This window comes from Miniopterus natalensis, chromosome 2 (assembly GCF_054644295.1).
Source record: "Miniopterus natalensis isolate mMinNat1 chromosome 2, mMinNat1.hap1, whole genome shotgun sequence".
Classification (NCBI taxonomy): Eukaryota; Metazoa; Chordata; class Mammalia; order Chiroptera; family Miniopteridae; genus Miniopterus; species Miniopterus natalensis.
The window spans coordinates 83,229,767-83,248,951 of NC_142082.1; the positions used below are offsets into that span (position 1 = coordinate 83,229,767).

The 19,185-nt window shown below is 34.9% G+C and overlaps 1 protein-coding gene and 1 pseudogene across 1 annotated transcript in view; one reads left to right on the plus strand and one right to left on the minus strand.

Moving 5' to 3' along the window:
• Positions 1-19,185, minus strand: part of SGCG (sarcoglycan gamma) — a 116,360-nt gene that overhangs the window by 70,294 nt on the left and 26,881 nt on the right. The window contains exons 4-5 of the mRNA XM_016199527.1: positions 14,647-14,734; positions 8,963-9,082 (exon numbers count right to left, since the gene is read on the minus strand). Coding sequence (XP_016055013.1) covers positions 8,963-9,082; positions 14,647-14,734 — 208 coding nt within the window. The remainder of the gene's footprint in view (positions 1-8,962; positions 9,083-14,646; positions 14,735-19,185) is intronic.
• LOC107526944 (small ribosomal subunit protein bS21m pseudogene) lies at positions 13,317-13,581 on the plus strand (annotated as a pseudogene).

A 19,185-nucleotide genomic window follows, 5' to 3' on the forward strand; every position in this document is an offset into this window, starting at 1 on the left:
TTATTTGCATATAATAAAATAGATGTTTCCTAAATGGTTTCATAAAATACTTCCCAGTAAATGGTTGCTGATCTTCAATGTAATTATATTTCCTTTATGTTTTCACCCATATTTAAATATTCCTAACCAAAATTATATACAAAAATATAATTGGTGTAACATCTGCTCCTTTTGAAAAATAGAGCATATTATTTGAGGTTGTATAAATTATAGGCAAGGGGGGAAATTTCATCATATAAATCATGTAGTAAAATGACCTTATATAATATCACCCTGTATAAATATTATATATACAAGAAAGTATGATAAAACAGACCAAAAAAAGCCCAGTCTTATAATGTTAACATTTTTTAAAGAATATATTACCAAAATTAGACATGGTAAATGGTGTGGTCATTTCTATTATAAAGCATCAGTAGTATTTGAATGACATCATTCTTTTCTGGATCCTAGAACAATTTATGATGAATGATACTCATGTGAGGATCTTTAGTCAGATTGTAGTACAAGATGGATTGAAATGGTGGTGAAGCAGTTGAAAAGATCATGGGGGCCCAGCAAACATGGAGGTCATGGATAGAGCCCAGCAACTGGAGAGGAAATTGCTCCAAGTTGCTCCATTCTTCCCAACATACTGCTATTCTAAGTTCCTCAGTTACAGAAACACACAGAGTTCAATATTAATATCTCTGTTCAAACAATGTATCCGATGTATCCATAATATATACCCAGACATATGTTAGATTTTTTAATTTACACTATTTATTAAGGTTAATTCCACATATTCATTGAGTATTTATGGACTGAAATGGGCATTTTAAATGGGGAAAAAATTCCATTTCTCCTTTATAGTCACACTTCCACATAATGCCTGTACTGACTCCTATTCCATTCACTCTGTCACCAATAAATTGTCCTTTGCCTAAAAAGCCAATGAAAGTGTTCTTGTTAATATGATCATGACCTCTATGATAATAAATCCAAGGGTGATTTCTGTCCTCACCTTTCCTGGACCTCAAATTCTGGGAACACAGTCTCTCTTGGTACTAAGAAAATGGCTCTTGTGACATCCCTCCTACCACATTGTCTGTCAACAACTCTCTGTTGGTGGCTACTCTCTCTTTACATGGGCTCTAATGTCAACATCTCTGAGTTCACTTGGTTGATGATATCCCCATTTATATCCCTGTTCTAAGCTTCTGCTCTGAACAGTAGGTAGCTGACTTATCCAAAAGTAGGCTTGACATATTCACTAGGCTTTCACAGATATCTTGAATTTACATATCTAAAACATTGACTGTCAGTTCTCTCTGCCTTGCAAATATATTCTTCTCCTCCTCAGGCATCTCCATTATCCAGAGAGTAATGACATCATACAAATACAAATATAATCTTTTCATCTTTGATTTTTTTCCCTGGATGCCTGCCACCCATTTATCTATATGTCTCTATATGTTCTTAGTTTGGAGTCATTAGCTTCCCTCTATGACCATTGCTAGCTCACCATCATCTATTGCCTGTACTAAAATTAACATCATTCTAATTTGTCTTACTGCTTCCATTCTTTCCTCCAAACAATATATTCTCCCTTCTAATGGTCATATTGATCTTAAAATGTATAACAAACTAAGGAGTACCATGTTCCAAACAATCCAATGTCTTTCCTTTGCCTGTAAAATAAATTCTATCTTTTTTAGTGGCCTACAAGTCCCTGCATAACCTGGTCCCTTTGTATTTCCTGTTATACCAGTCTTATTTCAGACTCAAATTTAATGAGATTAAAAAATAAAAATTACTAAATAATATGACCCAGATAAGCCCAAAGAGAACAGTTATCAAAATGAATGTGAATCTCTTAAACCCTCACAAAAATATCAAAATTTATTAGATTGGGTTAAAAAAATAAATTCTAGTTAGATACCACTTATAAGAGAAATGTAAGTAACTTATTATGAGGTGAATTTTGTTTGGAAGGGTATCTTAAAGAGGCCAGATCACTAAACGCCATCAGGGTTCTCTTGCTGGAAGTCATCGCACAGGGAAGTGATGCTTAGAATTGATGGAACTATTATGCAACTAAAAGGAGAATGTCAACATACTTGAAGAGAAGCAAAGCTGGAGTGAAATATTACTGGGCCACTGAATTAGTCAACCTGGAGCTATCCTACCTCCAGACTTCTCACATGAGATAAATATGTCTTTATAGTTTAAGCCACTTTTAATTGGGTGTTTTGTTCCTTTCAGCTGAAAGATTTTTATGTGATGGACCAGGTCATCAACTGTCCACAGAGCTGCATCAAAAAGTGTTGAGAGATGCATGTGCGGATATGTACTTAAAGCATATGGTACTTATAAGCACCTTCTAGATATCTGTCTTCACGTCTTTTTAAGGTCCCTGGACTTATCATCTTTGTTTATATTTACATTTTCAGTTTTTAAATTCTACGCTCCAGGTTCTTTTTTGTCAGTGGCTTTGTGGGGGACTTCAGCATTTCTACACCATCACTCTAGACTTTATGTAAGCCTGCTTAGCTTAACATAGAGGTAAAAATAAATTGAGTGGCTTATCCCTAGATCTTGTTTTCCTCGTTAGTGATAAGAAAATGAATACTATTACAGGATCTTGTTTTTCTTACTAAATATATTTGGGGGCAACCAAACTAATAATTTATCATCTGCCAGAAGTCAGTCCTGGCAATGAAATAGAATTGTTTTTTGAGGAAGACATTCAGATGCTATTCCAATAATGTGTTCTGTAACGGGTAAAACAGGCATGCTAACTTTGGTCACTTGGTGACCAATTCTATTTATAGGGAGGAAAATAAGACAGCTTAAAGGTCTAGGTCAGTTTCTAACTGAGTTGGTCAAATTGTTTAATCTCCTACATAATTTTGATTTAAAAATGATTCTTCAGTTTTCTAGTTAACTAAAGTCTATATAAAAGCTGCTTAAGAGTTAGAGATTTCATTTTATTCTTTGAATACTTAAGACAAAGGTAATGGCAAGAAAACACTTCTTTATCTGAGTCAAGATTAGGATTTAGTGCAAGTCAGAAATTTGGAATGTAGCACCTTAAAGAAAGAGCCACTTCATTTCTCCCCTTAGATTCCATGTTTGGGGCAGTTGTGTAAGTAATCAGAGGAGAGAAAAATGAAGCAAAGCATTTAATTCTCTTTCCCATTCCCCAAAGAGAAGCTGGCTGGCTGTCTCTTTTCTTATCACTCTTCTTTCCTTGGCTGATCTAACAAACTACAAAGGCTACTTGGAGTCAGTCCATTTAAAATAGGAACCAAACTTCTACAGTAAGTAGTGGAAAAATCTTTAGGTGGAATTTACTTTGAAAAATTAAAGTTTATAAAAATATTCTTATTGTATTTTATATTTCACAGAACTTAGCAAGTATGTGAAAGTATGAAGTCATATTAAATAAAGAATAAATCAAGTTTTGTTTATGGTGCAATTTTTCCAACACAGTTGAAACTGTGTATTACTGTGATATCAGCAGCTTAAAATGATAGCCATTTGTTAGCTTACACTTCTGTAGGTCAGAAGTCCTACCCAGTGGGTTTGGCTAGGTTTTATGCTTAGGGTCTTACAAGTGCAAAATCCAGGTGTTAACCAGGCAAGGCTCTTTCTGGAGGCTCTGGTAAGGATCTGCTTCCAGGCTCAGTCAGGTTGTTGGCAAGGTATAGTTCCTCATGGTTTTGTGGCGGAGGTCCCATTTTCTTGCTGTCAGACAAAACCTCTCTAAGCTTCTAGAAACCTTGTCACATGGCCCCCTCCATCTTCATATAACAAGAGAGCAACAAATCCTTCTTGCACGTTGAATTTCTCTTACTTTCCCTTCTACTACTAGCCAAAGAAAACTCTGTTATAAAGAACTCATGAGATTATTAGGCCCACTCAAGTAATCTCCCTTTTGCCATATAAATAACATAATCATGGGAGTGATATTTCATCGTATTTACGGATTCCATCTACATGAGGAGATGATGGAATTTTACAAAGGCAAAGGTCATTGGGGATCACCTTTAGAATTCTGCCTACCGTAGTGGCAAAATATGACATTATTCACATAATATTTAACATTTTCAAGCCATAAGAACAGTAAAATTGAGGGAACTGTCAGTCTTTCCAAGGGTGAATATTTTAATGTTGTGATATTAAAGTTATTGATCTTTGAAGTACCTATCAGGTCATCATCTTTATTCATTTTCACTTCTGCAGTTGCTGGCAAGTCTGACTTTTCAAGTCTTCTTTTGTTACTGGGTTTGTTAGGAATGCCAGTATTTCTACGTCGTCTTTGACTCTTGAAACCCTGCATCTTTGGAAAGACTTGAAATTTAATTTTACAATCAATTTGTATTTGCTTTATTTGATTCTGTACAATATTATCCAGTCAATAAGAGATCACTGGGTAAAGACGCCTGGAGGCGTCCTGAGAAGCACCCAGGGGTGACTCACTCAAGGTCTATACTCATTTACTTAATGAGGGAGCAGGATTGAAATTTAGTCTGGTTCTCGAAAAAGTTATCCATTATTATTTTTAGCAATCATTTGTTAAACCTGGCTGACTGGTTACGAGATAGCTCATGTCTGCACTTACATTAATTTAAGTAATTTTAAACACCTTGCTGACCAGTCACAACGGAACAGTAGCCAGCTTCATAGGCAAGTTCTGGCTCCCAATAGCGGGTCAGTTTAATATCCAGTCATGCTTTACACTCTGTTTAGAATGTAATCCTTAATTTTTCTTCTGAAAAACTCCTACCATCTTTCTAAGACCAGCTCAAATTTCTCTTTCCTGGAGCTACTCTTGTCTCTCTTTCCATCACACTCTGGCACAACCGGTCCCTTTCTTCAGGCTCCTCCTGTATGTAGCCCTTGGCCCAAACACCTATTACAGTCCTTAGCAGACTGTCTCCAACAAATTAATGTTTTACATCTCAGCTGAAATATATACATCATCTAAAAGGGACCATGTCTTAATTATTTTGTCCTACAGGTATTTAGCTTAATGACTAACCTATAGTATACATTGTTAAATAAATGTTAATAAATTCTAGAGAAATAGTATAGGTTTAGTTTAGACCAGTGGTCCTCAGCTAGAGATTATTTTACCCCTAACTCCTCACCCCCTAAAAAAACTTTTGGCAATATGTGGAGCCATTTTGGTTGTCATAACTATTGATGGGGCGGGGGGGGGGGGGCTACTGGACCTATGGAAAAAGGTCAGGAATGCTGCTAAATGTAATACACAGGACAGCTCCCTACTCACTCCAAAAATATTACCCAGATTGCGCCCCGGCCAGGTGACTCGGTTGGAGCATCAGGTACACCAAAAATGTTGCGGGTTCAATCCCCAGTTGGGGAAGGTGGGGAAGGCAATGAATCTATGTTTCTCTCTCTATCTCTCTCTTTTCCTTCTTCTCTCTCTAAATATCAATAAGCATATCCTTGGGTGAGGATTTAAAAAAACAACAACCCACAGTGTTAAGGTTGAGAAAACCTAAGCTAGATAATATACAGAGAGAGTCAGACCTTGGATCTTTGGATAGAGAGAAAAAACAAGGAAAGAAGTCAGAATTGTGGAATTTCTTGCATTTCTTTTATCATAAACTGATAAACTAACAAGAGCTAAATTCTGGGTCATAATTTTACTATTCATACATTCAATGGCATAATGACAAGGAAAATATACAGTAGTTGCAAATGCAGTGGCATTTGCTCTGGTTAGTTTCACTGGAGAGAAGAGTTTGTGCCTGAGACAAAATAAATAAATAAACCTATGAAAGAGAAGAAGAATATGACATCTTTACAAAGGCAACTTAAATGTGTGTGCAGAGAGTATGTCTATAAGTTGCTGACATGTTGCTTCTCCCACTGACTCTGGTCAAATTAGTGTAGGACAGAGGTTCTCAACGTATGGTCCCTGGCACTATGGCATCAGCTAAGAAAGAGAATTTCATGTCCCATTTCAGACCTACTGAATCAGAAACTCTGGGATTGAAGTCCAGCAATATATATTTTAACAAGCCCTCCAGGTGATTCTGATGCATGCATGTAGGTAATAAATAACATAGCTGCTTATTGGTTTTTCTCACCCGTTCCACTAATTGATATCATGGCTTGGAAGGAGTCCTGGGCTAGGAAAATGTTTACTTCATTGATGCCCTGTGTAGGATGACTTGGGTTTGAAGCCACCTAAACGATTCCTTAAACTATTTCTCCTACAGATTTTATTGCCCTGCAGTGCAATAATACTCTACTAAGACCTTTGCTGTCCTTTGCATACATCAATCCACTTAATCCAGCAACACTAGTACAGTGAACATTATAAATCCACTTTTTTCCCCAATTATGAACAAACTATCTTTATTTCAGCCATGTCAGCCAGTCTACATTACTGATCACCTGCTATAAACATACAAAGCACCTTTAGCACCAACACAGTCTTTATGGGATCATTCTATTGTATTGCAAAGGACTTTGTAGAAACACTAAATTAAAAAGCTAAGATATTTCACACACTTGTTTATATATGCACATGCTTATACATTTATACACATACATATATGCATAATTATTGTTTTAAAAAATAGAATCATTCAAAACTTCACACTCCAATTTTTTCACATATGTATCATACATGGATACATATATTCATGATATGGGCCATTCATATCAGCTCACACATCTTTTCTATAGCTGTGCCTTATTCCATAGTGTTCATGTGACATGAATATTGTGTCAGATATCTTCTGCTTGACCACCCAGGTCCTCTTTTCTCCCCTTTCTACCTTGCACTCTGGGAGGCAAAGTCCCACTGGGTTCCCTTTCCCTCTAGTTCTGATTAGGTTGAAAATAGGAAGCCCTGGTAAGAGATTAAAAAAAGAAAAAAGGGTGAGGGCAGGGTAATTATTTCCTGGCTCACTTCATGCAAGTTTGCCTCAGCCTGGCTGTTTCCCTCAATGAAGACTTCTCCTCTGAAGGAGGCCTCCTCTAGTCTATTTTATCTTTCTTACCCTGGTCACAGATTCCTCTCCTTGGGCCTATGGAGGGCAACAGCTCCACTCCTACATAATTTGGGTTAATGAAATATCACTTGTGAATTCCCTACATACTGATCATACTTTTAAAAGCACACCCCTGTGAATAAACTCTCCTCAAATTACCATGACTTATCTGTTTCCTTGGGATTCTGATAAAATTATTCAGTGTCCTCATGCTCATTATAAATCCACCTTTAAAAGTTAGAAAACTGGCAAAACATGTCCATGCAGCTAGTAATTGTTTGGATGGAAAGAGAAGCTAGATCTACAAAGCCAATATTCTCTATACTGTGCAACAGTGATTTCTGATGACCAAGACACTTGGTCAACCTGGTCATTTTTGTAGTAGGAAATAATCAATTTCCTTTAATTAGATTTCCTAGTGTCCTTTATTTTAGTAAGAAAAGGACACTACTGCCTTATAGTATACTGCAACATAGGTTGTGATTTTATAGTTTGTTGTTAGGAATTATATATAAAACTTTGTGTTAAAGTTGTGTGTATTTCTTAAGTCAGGGAAAATTATTTCTTTTTCACTTATGAGTATTGGTAACAATATATGAGAGAATAAAGTTGCTACTAGTTTTCAGAATAGTATATAAAAGTATCAGGATGCCCTGGATGGGTGACTCAGTTGGTTGGAGCGTAGTCCCATACGCCAAAAAGGTTGTGGGTTTGATCCCCAGTCAGGGCACGTGAGGGAAGCAACTGATGTGTCTCTCTTTCTCCATCTCCCTTCCTCCCCCTAAAAAAATCATTAAACATATCCTCAGGTGAGGATTAAAAGAAAAAAAAAGTACTGGGATGAATTGAACTAGTGTTTGCCTTTATGTGTCTTCTAGTCTTTACAGAAGCTCAGCAAGTAAATTTAAAATAGGTTGTGAACATTTTTAAAAATAAAATTTCTTTTCAGTCCTAAAAATGAGCCGTATCAGAACCCCATCTTATCTTTATTTCAAAGAAAGAAATGTTTTTTTAAAATATATATAGAGAATCCAAGTGCCAGATATAGTGAGAATAAAAGAGATTTGGAAGAAGGTTCCTTTGCAAAAGTCATGTGGAAAACGGATGTTTATTATTGTGCAGATGATAGAAGAATTTATGATAAGCTTTTGTGTTATACCAGTGGGGAGAGATAAAGGGAGGAGTGGATAAAGATTTGTGAGGACGATTTCATTCTTCTAGGAAAGTACTAAAGAATTTCCAAAGAAATGCCATGAAGAAAAGCCAATAAATTCAAACTATTTTTTCTTATCTGCCTGAAGGAGTAAATTTGCCAAAAAAGTATTATTTGTTTTTACGGAAGTGCACTCCATGGGATATTCTTTTGTTTTTCTCAAGAGTTGCTACAGATGAATGGATAAAGATGTGATATAGAATAATATTTGGCCTTTAAAAAGAAGAAAATCTTGCCATTTGCAATAATATAGATAGACCTTGAGGGGATTATGCTAAGAGAAATAAGTCAGACAGAGAAAGACAAATACATTATGATCTCACTTACATGTGGAATCTAAACAAACAAGCAAACATAAAAAACAAAGTTATAGATCAAGGGAACAGATTGGTGGTTGCAAGAGGTAAGAGGGTGGGGGATGGGCAAAATGAGTGAAGGAAATCAAAAGATACAAAATTCCAGCTATAAATTAAAGTCATGAGATGCAATCTACACCATAGTTATATAGTTAATAATACTGTATTGTGTATTTGAAAGTTGCTTTTGGGTAAATTTTAAAAATTCTCATCACAAGAAAAAATTTGTAAGTATGTAAGGTGATGGATATTAACTAGACTCACTGTGGTGATCATTTCACAATATATACAAACATGGAATCATTATGTTGCACACCTGAAACTAATATAATGTTTTATGTCAATTATATCTCAAAATAAAAAGAGCTACTACATACCAGTTACTCGAAGTCTGTCTGTACCAACCACAACTGCACTTTCATCAATAGAAAACAGTGATTTTCCATCTTTGGAACTGATCTGAAACTGTTGACTCTGGACTTCTACCATTTTGGGACCTGAAGGATTAATTAAAACAGTATTTTAAAGTGTTCATTACATGCAGTGTCGTAATCTCTATTTTTACACATTCCATGTCACCCAGCAATATCAAATAACTAAATATGTAGGATTTTTTTACCAACAGGTTGTTTTTAATTTCATGATTAATTTTTTACAGTTATAAGCCTAAGTTATTATATTATTAAAAGCAATTTATGTCAAAGCTGTGCTAATCTATATCAAATATATGTATGCATAAATTATTTAACAGCTAATTTTTAAAAGTTTTGAAACCTGCCAAAAATAATTTAATTCTGCCACTCATACTATTTAAATCAGCATTCTTTTGAGTATTAACTAAATAAGGATTTTGTATTCTGAAATGTGAGATTTATGAAAGACCATCTTATGAATGGCTCACTTTAATGGCTAAAGGTAACCCAGAAAATAACACACTCCGATTATCTTGTCTGCCCTTATCCTCAGAAGATGTCCTCACCTCTATTCCATGGAAAACACAGATATCACCATGGAATAACACCCTCAAATTCCTGCCCTTACCTAAGGCATTTTTGTCTTCTTCACTCCTTCTTTCTTTTTATTTCAGTGACAAAGGCATCACTTTCTCCTCCAAGCTTAATTCCTTCATGTGAACTTTAGACCCATTGCCTTTCAAATCATTACCGTATTCAGGAAATGTCTGATCAGAGCTACTACCGGTCAGGCACTGGGGATGCTGGCATCCTCCTGGGGTGAATGAGAGCTTGTGCTCATCATCTTATTTCGTAAGTTAGCTTTGTACTTTCAATTTTTCTAACCCTGGCAGCATAATGGATTAATCTTTCTAGAACACAGTTTTCAGCATTTGCTTATGGAACTACAAGTATTCCCCAGTTCTTTTGTATGTTAGTTTTATATTCTTATCAAAAAAAGTAAATTTATTGAGAAAATAGCTTATAGCTTTTGTGTATGTGTCCCTGTGCTCCACATGGCGCTTATTAAAGTTGATGGATGCTTGCTAGAAATTAAATAGAGGCTTTTCAATTAATACATGAATCCATTTTGGACATGGTCACCAATATATTCTTATATTATTTTATTAATTTGTACCTCAGAACCCTTCACTGATTCTTCATTTGTGTGTGTGTGTGTGTGTCTTATAAAGTGGAACTCATTTTTTCCTCTGTTTTATCTTCTTTCTCTTAAGGAAGCCCCTGCCTTAATTTTTTTGATAGTTGCCTGTATTTTTGCTCTTCTGAACTTTCACCCAGACTCAGTCACCCAGTGATTCAGTGTCATCATTTACTTCTTCTGGGTCTTTGATATACTTTATATATAGACATTGATTTACATTAAATGATAAATATACAGTTATCTGAATTTAAAATTAAAAGGTAAAAACTTGAAATAACTTATCCAGTAAGAGTTCAGAGTTTTGTTCATTGGAGGTTCATATAACAATTTTAGGAAGCTTTATTAAGTTAAAAGTGTTAAATCAATGACTTTTTTCTGTAACCATTGCTTCATATACATTGATGAAATCTTCAACAAGTGAATTTAGTTGCATAATTTTTATCAGTAACAAACCATATAAATACTTTCTTAAATAAAAAAAAAATGCAGGAAAGTGAATCCGTTCTGTTCAACACAAACTTATTGTATGTTTTTTTGTTTGTTTTTATGTTCAAGTCCTGTGCTATAAAAATTGAGGATATATAAGTGAGTGAGATGTAGTTCACAGCTTATAAAAAGTTCATAGTTTGTAGAAGAAAAAAGCATATAAATTTAGTTTCAGGACAATTTGATAAATGCCATGATAAAGGCATGGACAGTGTTCAATAAGAACCCTGACAAATAATTCATGGTCCACCAGGGGGTCAGGAGCAGAACCCTGAAAGAGATGATGTCTGAACTGACCTTGAAGAAACAATTTATGGTTCCCTGATGAGGCAGAAGGAGGCACTGCAAGTAGGGAGCACTTTTGAATAAAGGCACAGTGGTGAATAAAATTTCATCTTCATTATATTAAAAAATATAGACATTTAATGTTAAATTGAAATTTATTTTCCACTTCAAAAGAAACTGTTCCCCAATGATAACAAGCCCATAATCACTAGGATAATAATCTCTTAAAATAATTGAGTTTGTAATTAATATTTTAACTTTTATTAATATTCTACTAGTTTTTATAATCTAGCTAGACATGGATTAGGGCTGAGCAAGTAATCTTTTGTAGAAGAGTTCTTTAAGAAATAGAATTTAAATTCTATCTTGGTGATAAATAAAAGAGTCATCTGGTAAAATTAATTTTTAATGAAAGCTTTCATACACAGAAAGAAAGAAAACATAAAGGAAATAAATAAAGGAAGGTTTTATGATCTGATGAATTTGTGAAATTGGCATAAGGGTTTGTCTAGTGAAAATACAATCAAATTCTTCCTGTCACACAATATGCCTTATTAACAGCCCTCCCCTCTTCACCGGGATTGCTTGAATTTAAGATGGCATCATTTAAAAACAAATATCAAACCCTGCAAAGCCATATGAGTACAATTTGCATACCTCTGGGTGTGTCTCATTTTCAAGCTAACCAGACTAGGTTTCTGTTATTTGAAATCAAAAGAAAATTAACTGTAGGAACCGGAGTTGAATTTATAACTGGTAAGATTCCATTATTGTTGCTTATGATTTGATATCTTTTGGTTCAAGGGAGTCAAATATATGGTGTCAGAAGGTTATTTGACTTTGAGCGGTGGGCACACAATGCAATATACAGATGATGTATTATAGAATTGTACACTTGAAACCTATATACTCTTATTGGTAAATATCACCCCAATAAATTTAATAAAAAGAAAAGAAAAAAAAATAGTTCAAGGATTTAAAATGCTAGATATCAGTGCTTGATTTTTTTGGAATTTAAGGCTTTTGGTTTTGACTGTATTGATTGCTATTTTTTTCAGTGGTTTATTGATAAATCATTATTCATTTAATTAAATGGGATTAATTTGTCTAGTTCACATAAGTTACATTTTAGTATCTGGATTGGCTAAATTTAACTTCTTTTAGAAAATGTGAGGCTGGAATGACTGTGATTGTGGGAAGTCATCTATTGAAAATAATCTTGGATTTGGTGAGCTGAGTTACATTCCCTAGCTCAGGGTGCCCAATATAAGAGGCTTTACAAACAAATATTTAATAGAAATCACTAATTTTCATGATTGGGCATGAAACTAAGGTTAAAACTCAAGATTTGAAGCTACAAATAATTCCAATGGGAAACATTTTTTTTTTTTTTTTTTTTTTTTAGTAAATCCTTTTTTTGTCAAAAATGGTAATTGTATTAGCAACAACTAGAACAGTTACTGGCATGCTATACTTTAAGGAAACCTGGTTAGAGAAATAAAGGGCTAGTGGAAACACTCCTGGCTGGGAGAAACAAGTCCTGAGGTCATTCCTGGTTAGGCTTTTCAACTAGCTAGCTGTGCATTCTTGAGCAAATTAGCTTTCCAGTGCTTCAGTTTGGGGTTTGTTTTTTATTCATGAAATTGGTAACAGACATATCTAACTCCTTTGTATAATATATGAAAATCCACATTTTACCAAAAATTGAGTAAGGAAATGAGGATTTGGTTTAAATCCCTGTTTAAAAATATAAAAGGAGTTTTCTACTTTTGGAATTTTTAAGAAATAATATTTATATGTCATTAATTACTTGACAGCATATAGAAACTAATACATAGGCATTCAATAACTGGTGGATAAATGACAAAAATTGGCAAAAATCCCTCAAACATTTAAAAGCTACAGTCATTTAAAGAATTTTAACAAGTGATTATAAAGATGTTACAATATTATATAATCAATCAAGAACATATGATTTGATTCAGACAAGTTTCCAGAACATGTATGCCCAATAAAGCTCAGGTTCATCCCTAGATCTACTGAGAATTTCATTGGACTGAGTTATCAAACAAACATCTAAGCAAGAGAAATACAATTAATTATTTAGAATAAGCTATAAGCATTAAAACAACATAAAATATGGAGTTCTTATATTAGTATAATAAAAAGGAATCATCAGGCTAATACATGGCTGTAGTTTCCAATGTAACATTATTCTGTTTTGTAAAAACAGCCATTTAAAAGAAGAGACACTGATTTTTTCCACTTCTAGTTGCAAGCATGCTTCACATTAGCTGGGTCCCGAGGGCTCGGGGCCTTGCAGAATGAAGAGTTAATTCCAAGGTCATGGTAGAACATGTGAAATTGATTGCCATAACTGTGATGGTACATGAAGGAAACGTGGAAGGTGCATACAGGACCCTGAACAGAATCCTCAGCATGGATGGGCTCATTGAGGACATCAAGAGATGCAGGTACTACGAGAAGCCTTGCCACGGAAGGCAGGAGGGAAAGCTATGAAACCTGCGGGCAGAACTACAACACGGAAATCACTCACAAGATCAATGTTTTGATGCCAAAGAATCAGAAGGATCCATGGAAGGGCTGCTGAGGCCTATGGATAGTAGGCGCAGTTTGAAAACCTCTATCCAGTTGTGTCTCTATTTCTTGTCTTTCTGCAACCCCATTTTCTCTTACCATTTCTTGCAGTAAACTCAATCACATATGTATATATAAACAGAAACATAAAAACAAACAAATAAATAAGTAAATAAATTAATAAAAAGGAAGACACTGAAAGTTAACCAGTTTGTGTTGGCAGTATACCTCTAATCTATTTTCCCATAATCAAAAGGGCCATCTAATTTCTTGGATTTGGCAAGCCTATGGACTGTTGGTAGAGAATGCATACACATTTCTTTTACAAGCTGGTTTGCCCTTTTATTTCTTTTATCCATATTTTTTCTCACAAGATTCCATGTGACCTCACTCCCATGTGATCTGGTTCTCTGATCGGTCTTAGATGGTTGGATAGATTTACATAGCCCACCCACGGGCATTTGGTTAAAGACAAATTGGGCCAATTAGAATATTTGTTGTGAATTTAGAACTCATGAAATTGAAAACTAAGTTGGTTGGTGTTGAGAGCTATAGTCAATCAGATAAAAAAACAGAGAGGTCCTGGAGGTCTTACAGAGTTTGAACAGATACAACCATACTGCACAAGGGTAAAGGGTGGACAAATGTACACTGGAAAGGAGGGGTACATGGCAGAGAGGGGGAAGGGACAAGCGGGGGTGTGGGGGTGTGGGAGAGAGGGAGGGAGGGAGAGAAAACAAATACCTTTGGCTCTCGGCCCCTGGTCTCCGTTTCTTGAGGCCAACAACTTTGGTTATTTCCCTTTTGTTTCTGAGAGATTCTTTTGTATCCTGCAATAATTGTTATGTTTCTTGTGGTACCTTGAACGTTCCTCTAGTTTTTGGAATCAAAATAACTTTAATTAAATTACTTCAGACTGTCCCCCTATGATGCTAATTATTCTCTGTGGTCAGCACATTAATACGTTGATTGTTCATAAATAACTTTGAATTCTTTAGAAGAAAAAACAAACTCATCAATTCAGCACACTGTTCATGGACCACACACAAGCAAAGCACTGTGGTGAAGCCTGACTCACCCACTTTTAATCTCCCAGTGACCTCTCCTTCAGAGTTGCGTGCATTTACAGTTACATTCTGAGTAGACTGTAGAAGCAGAGATGAGTCCTAGAAAGGAATTTACGAAATTAGCCAAATGTATACTACTTATAGTGTTACATCTTTATATTTGTATATAAATTTAAGATTTATATAAAGTAGTTTCTCCATAGTTACAATTTATGTTTAGGACATAATATATTTTAAGAAGCTAAATCGGAGAATGGTTAGTTCTTTTATAATAAATACCGTGTTACTTTTAAAACGCAAAGGCTTCTCACAATTGCAAAAGAGCTTTAAAAATTTGTTGGATGACTATTTTTTTGAGCTTTTTGTTGGAAGATAAAGTGGCTTTATGCTCATGTTAGTGCTTTCTGCAGTATCAGTTCTCAATGGGAGGTTTTGTTTTACAGATTGCTTGCTTTTATAGAAACAGTTTTCTTCGAAAGGAGCTGCTTTTGAAGAAAGCTGTTGGATTCAAGTCGCTTTATGGTTCACTCAGAGGGAACCAAATGTCTTCCAAAATTGTGGGGAAAATGTGATTTTTTCAGAAGTAAAGAAGTTTGAGGAGTTCTTTGTAACTTTATGTGGACAGTCACAACTTGCTTTGTGGCAGCAGATGGATTTACCAGCCTCTCATGTTTTATCCAATGATGTGACCCTAATACTTGTTTTTTGCATTGTTGTAAAATAACTAGCATAATAAGAGTTAAAAATTTACCCACAGTTTTAGTATCTATTTTCTCATTTTATCTTCCACATTTTAAGTAGGTACCATTACTTCTAATATGTAGATGAGGAAATTGAGTTCAAAGAGATTAAATTACAGCTTACTCAAAGTCACAGCTAGCAAGTGACAGTTCCATGAGGAAACCCAATCTTTAGATGCCAATTTCCATGGTCTTTTCTACCACTCCCCTAGATTGGGAGAAGCTGTAAAGGCCTACTCCTGTGCCTATACAAAATAAGCTATCTGGGAACCACTCTGGTTGTTTGATCCAATGGGCACCCTCAAACCCTTTTTTTTCCTGCCTTCCACTGCAGGGCTTGGAAAAACTAATTGCTTCCTCAGCCTGTCTTGTAGCTAAGGGGACCCAAATGACTCAATTTTAGTCAATGAGATGTAAGCCAAATTCTGCTGAAGGTGGGCTGGGAGCTTCTAGGCAAGATTTGCTTTTCTGATGAAAAGGATGCATGCATTGACACTGCGTATTTCCCTGGCCACATGCCTTGAATATTGCCTAGCAGACATCTAGTGACCCTGGGGAAGGCAGGAGGATGGCTCCAACATTGGTGAGTGCTGAACTAGTGTCGTAGCTGCCCCGTCTAGCTTTTAGTTATGTGAAAATACAAGTTCTGATTACTTTATACCACTACTAGCTATGTTTTCTGTTAGAGTATAAAGCAGAATTTGATCTGTAACAATATTGACAACAAAATGATATAAATATTCCCTCTATTACTTAACAAAAGCTCTTATATTGAATTGCACTTGCGCTTTAATCTATATTTCTTATAAGTGCTTTAAAATAATCAACAGGTACAATTTTAAAAAACTGCAATGTTTATTGTGAAGTGTGGGGCATTTCCATTTTCTAGGTGAGAGCTGAGATATAAAGATTGTGAATGAGTTTTTCAATTTTCATAATTAGTTAGTGATATCCCTTAGACAAATTTTATGCCATTTGTAGAATGACAGCACTGTAGAAAGTAAACATTTAATTTTTTCATTCATCTGAATTGAATTCTGATTGTATTTATTAGGCCAAAACAATATATTATTGAACACTATATTTAGCCTTAGGAGGTGGATAAAAGAGCCACAGGACATGATACCTTTTCTCCAGAGTATGTGACTTAAATTAGGAGCAAAGAGGGAGATGCATAAAAAGACCATTAAAAATGTAAGAATGTGTTGGTAGGGTCCAAATATAGATCACAACTGCCCTAACAGCCCTCAGTAATCTCCTTTGACCACCTCATATATGGATATAATTAAACTTGTACTTCAAATTTGAACCTAATATGGGAATGGCAGAGGCTTAGTTAGTCATTGAAATAGCATGTGTACATTAGGAAGTCTGCCAAATAGTCTGTGGAAAAAAAATATTATTGGCGTAAGGTTATTCATAATATTCTCTTACCATTCCTTGAATGTCTAGAGGATTCGTAGTGGTGTCCCTTCTACAATTTCTGACATTAGTCATTTGTGTTCTCTCTTTTTAATGATTAATCTTGTTAGAGGTTGATCGATTTTGATTGATCAAGTTTTTGGTTTCATTGGTTTCTCTGTTGCTTTTATGTTTTCTTTTTTTTTCTTTAAATTCCTGCTTTTTATTCTTTTATTTCTTCTCTTATGTTTGGTTTAATTTGTTCATTTTTTCTAGCTTCTCTTTTTTTTCTAGCTTCTCAAGGCATATACAGAAGTACTGATGTTCTTTTTTTCTAATACAGGCATTTAATACTATAAGTTTTCCTTTAAGCACTGCTTTTAACTACATACCTTCAAATTTAATATTTTTTTTTCATTTTTAATTAGTTCAAAATACTCTTTAATTTCTCCTTGATTTCTTCTCTGACCCATGGAGAATGTATAAATGTTTTATTTAATTTCCAAATATTTGGAAAATATTCAGATATTTTTGTGTTACTTTTTTTATTAAATTAATTAGGGTCAGATAACATATGTTGTATGATTTGAATACTTGTAAATTTATTCAAATTTGTTTCAAAGTCCAAAATATGATAGTAAACATTCCTTATGCATTTGAAAATAACTTGTATGCAGCTGTTGGCAGGAGTGCTATGTTAATAGATTAATAATTTGTTCAAGTCTCCTATATCTTTATTGATAGTGAGTCTGTTATATCAGTTATTGAGAGAAGGATGTTGAAATCTCCGACTTTAAATGTGGTTAATTATATTTTTTCTTGCAGTTGTATCAACTTTTGTTTCATGTATTTTGAAGCTCAAATATTAGGTATATAAATGTTTAGCTACATAAATGTTGATGAATTTACTCCTGTGTCATTTGAAATGACCCTCTGTATCTCAGATATCTTTATCTCTTGCTCTGAAATCTACATTGTCTGTTATTAATACAGTTTATCCTTAAATAACATGAGTGTGAAGTGTGAGGGCCCAATTATATGTGGATTCTTTTCAATAAGTACTGTAAATGTGTTTTCTCTTATAATTTTCTTAATAACATTTTTCTTTTCTCCAGCTTACTTTATTGTAAGAATACAGTATATAAATCATATTATATGTATTGATAGTTTATGTTATCAGTAAGGCTTTTGGCCAACAGTAGGCTATTAGTTAAGTTTTGGAGGGAGTCAAAAGTTATATGAGAATTTTTTAAAAAATACGTTTTTATTGATTTTAGTGAGAGAAGAGAGGGACAGAGAGAGAGAGAGAGCGAGAGAGAGAGAGAGAAACATGGATCAGTTGCCTCCTGCACATCCCTTACTGGGGACTGAGCCCTCAACCAGGGCATGCGCCCTGACCAGGTATCAAACCGGCGACTTTTTGGTATATGGCAAGACGCTCAACCAACTAAGCCACACCAGCCAGGGCTGCATATGGATTTTTTACTGTTGGGTGTGGGGTGTCAACATCCCTAATGCCTGTGCCATTCAAACGTCAATTGTATAGCCACTCCAACTTCCTTTTTTTAAAAAATTACAGTTTGCATTCAATATTATTCTGTATTAGTTTCAGATGTACAGCAAGTTGGTTAGAAAATTATGTACTGTATAGAGTAGTCCCCCAATGCTTCAAGTACCCACCTGGCTCCGTACAGTTATCACGATGTTATTGACTATATTCCCTATACTGTAATCTACATCTCGACTATTTTGTAGCTACCAATTTGTACTTCTTAATCCCTTCACCTTTTTCACCCAGCTCTCCAACCACCTCTGTTCTGACAACTGTCAGTCTGTTCCTTGTATCTGAGTTGTTTTCTATTTTGTTTGTATTTTATTTATTTATTATTTTTTAATTTTTAATTCTCATCCAAGGATATGTTTATTAATTTTAGAGAGAGGAAAGGGGAAGTGGGAGAGGGAAATATCGATGTGAGAGAGAAACATTGATTGGTTGCCTCTGGAACGTGTGCTGACCGGGGATTGAACCCGAAACCGTAGGTATATTCCCTGATTGGGAATCAAACCAGCAACCTTTAGGTATATAGCACAATGCTCGAAATAACAGCCATCTGGCCAGAGCTGTTTGCTTATTTTGTTCTTTAGATTCCAAATATATGTAAAAACTTTTGGTATTTGTCTTTCTCTGACACTTATTTCACTGAGCATAATACCCTCTAGGCCCACCCATACTGTGGTATGGTCAAGTAGTATTCCATTGTGTATACGTACCACAGCTTTTTTATCCACTCATCTTTTGATTGGCACTTGGGTTGCTTTCATATCTTGGCTATTATAAATAATGCTGCAATGAACATATACATATAGTCTTTCCAATTAGTGTTTCGGGTTTCTTTGGATATATTCCCA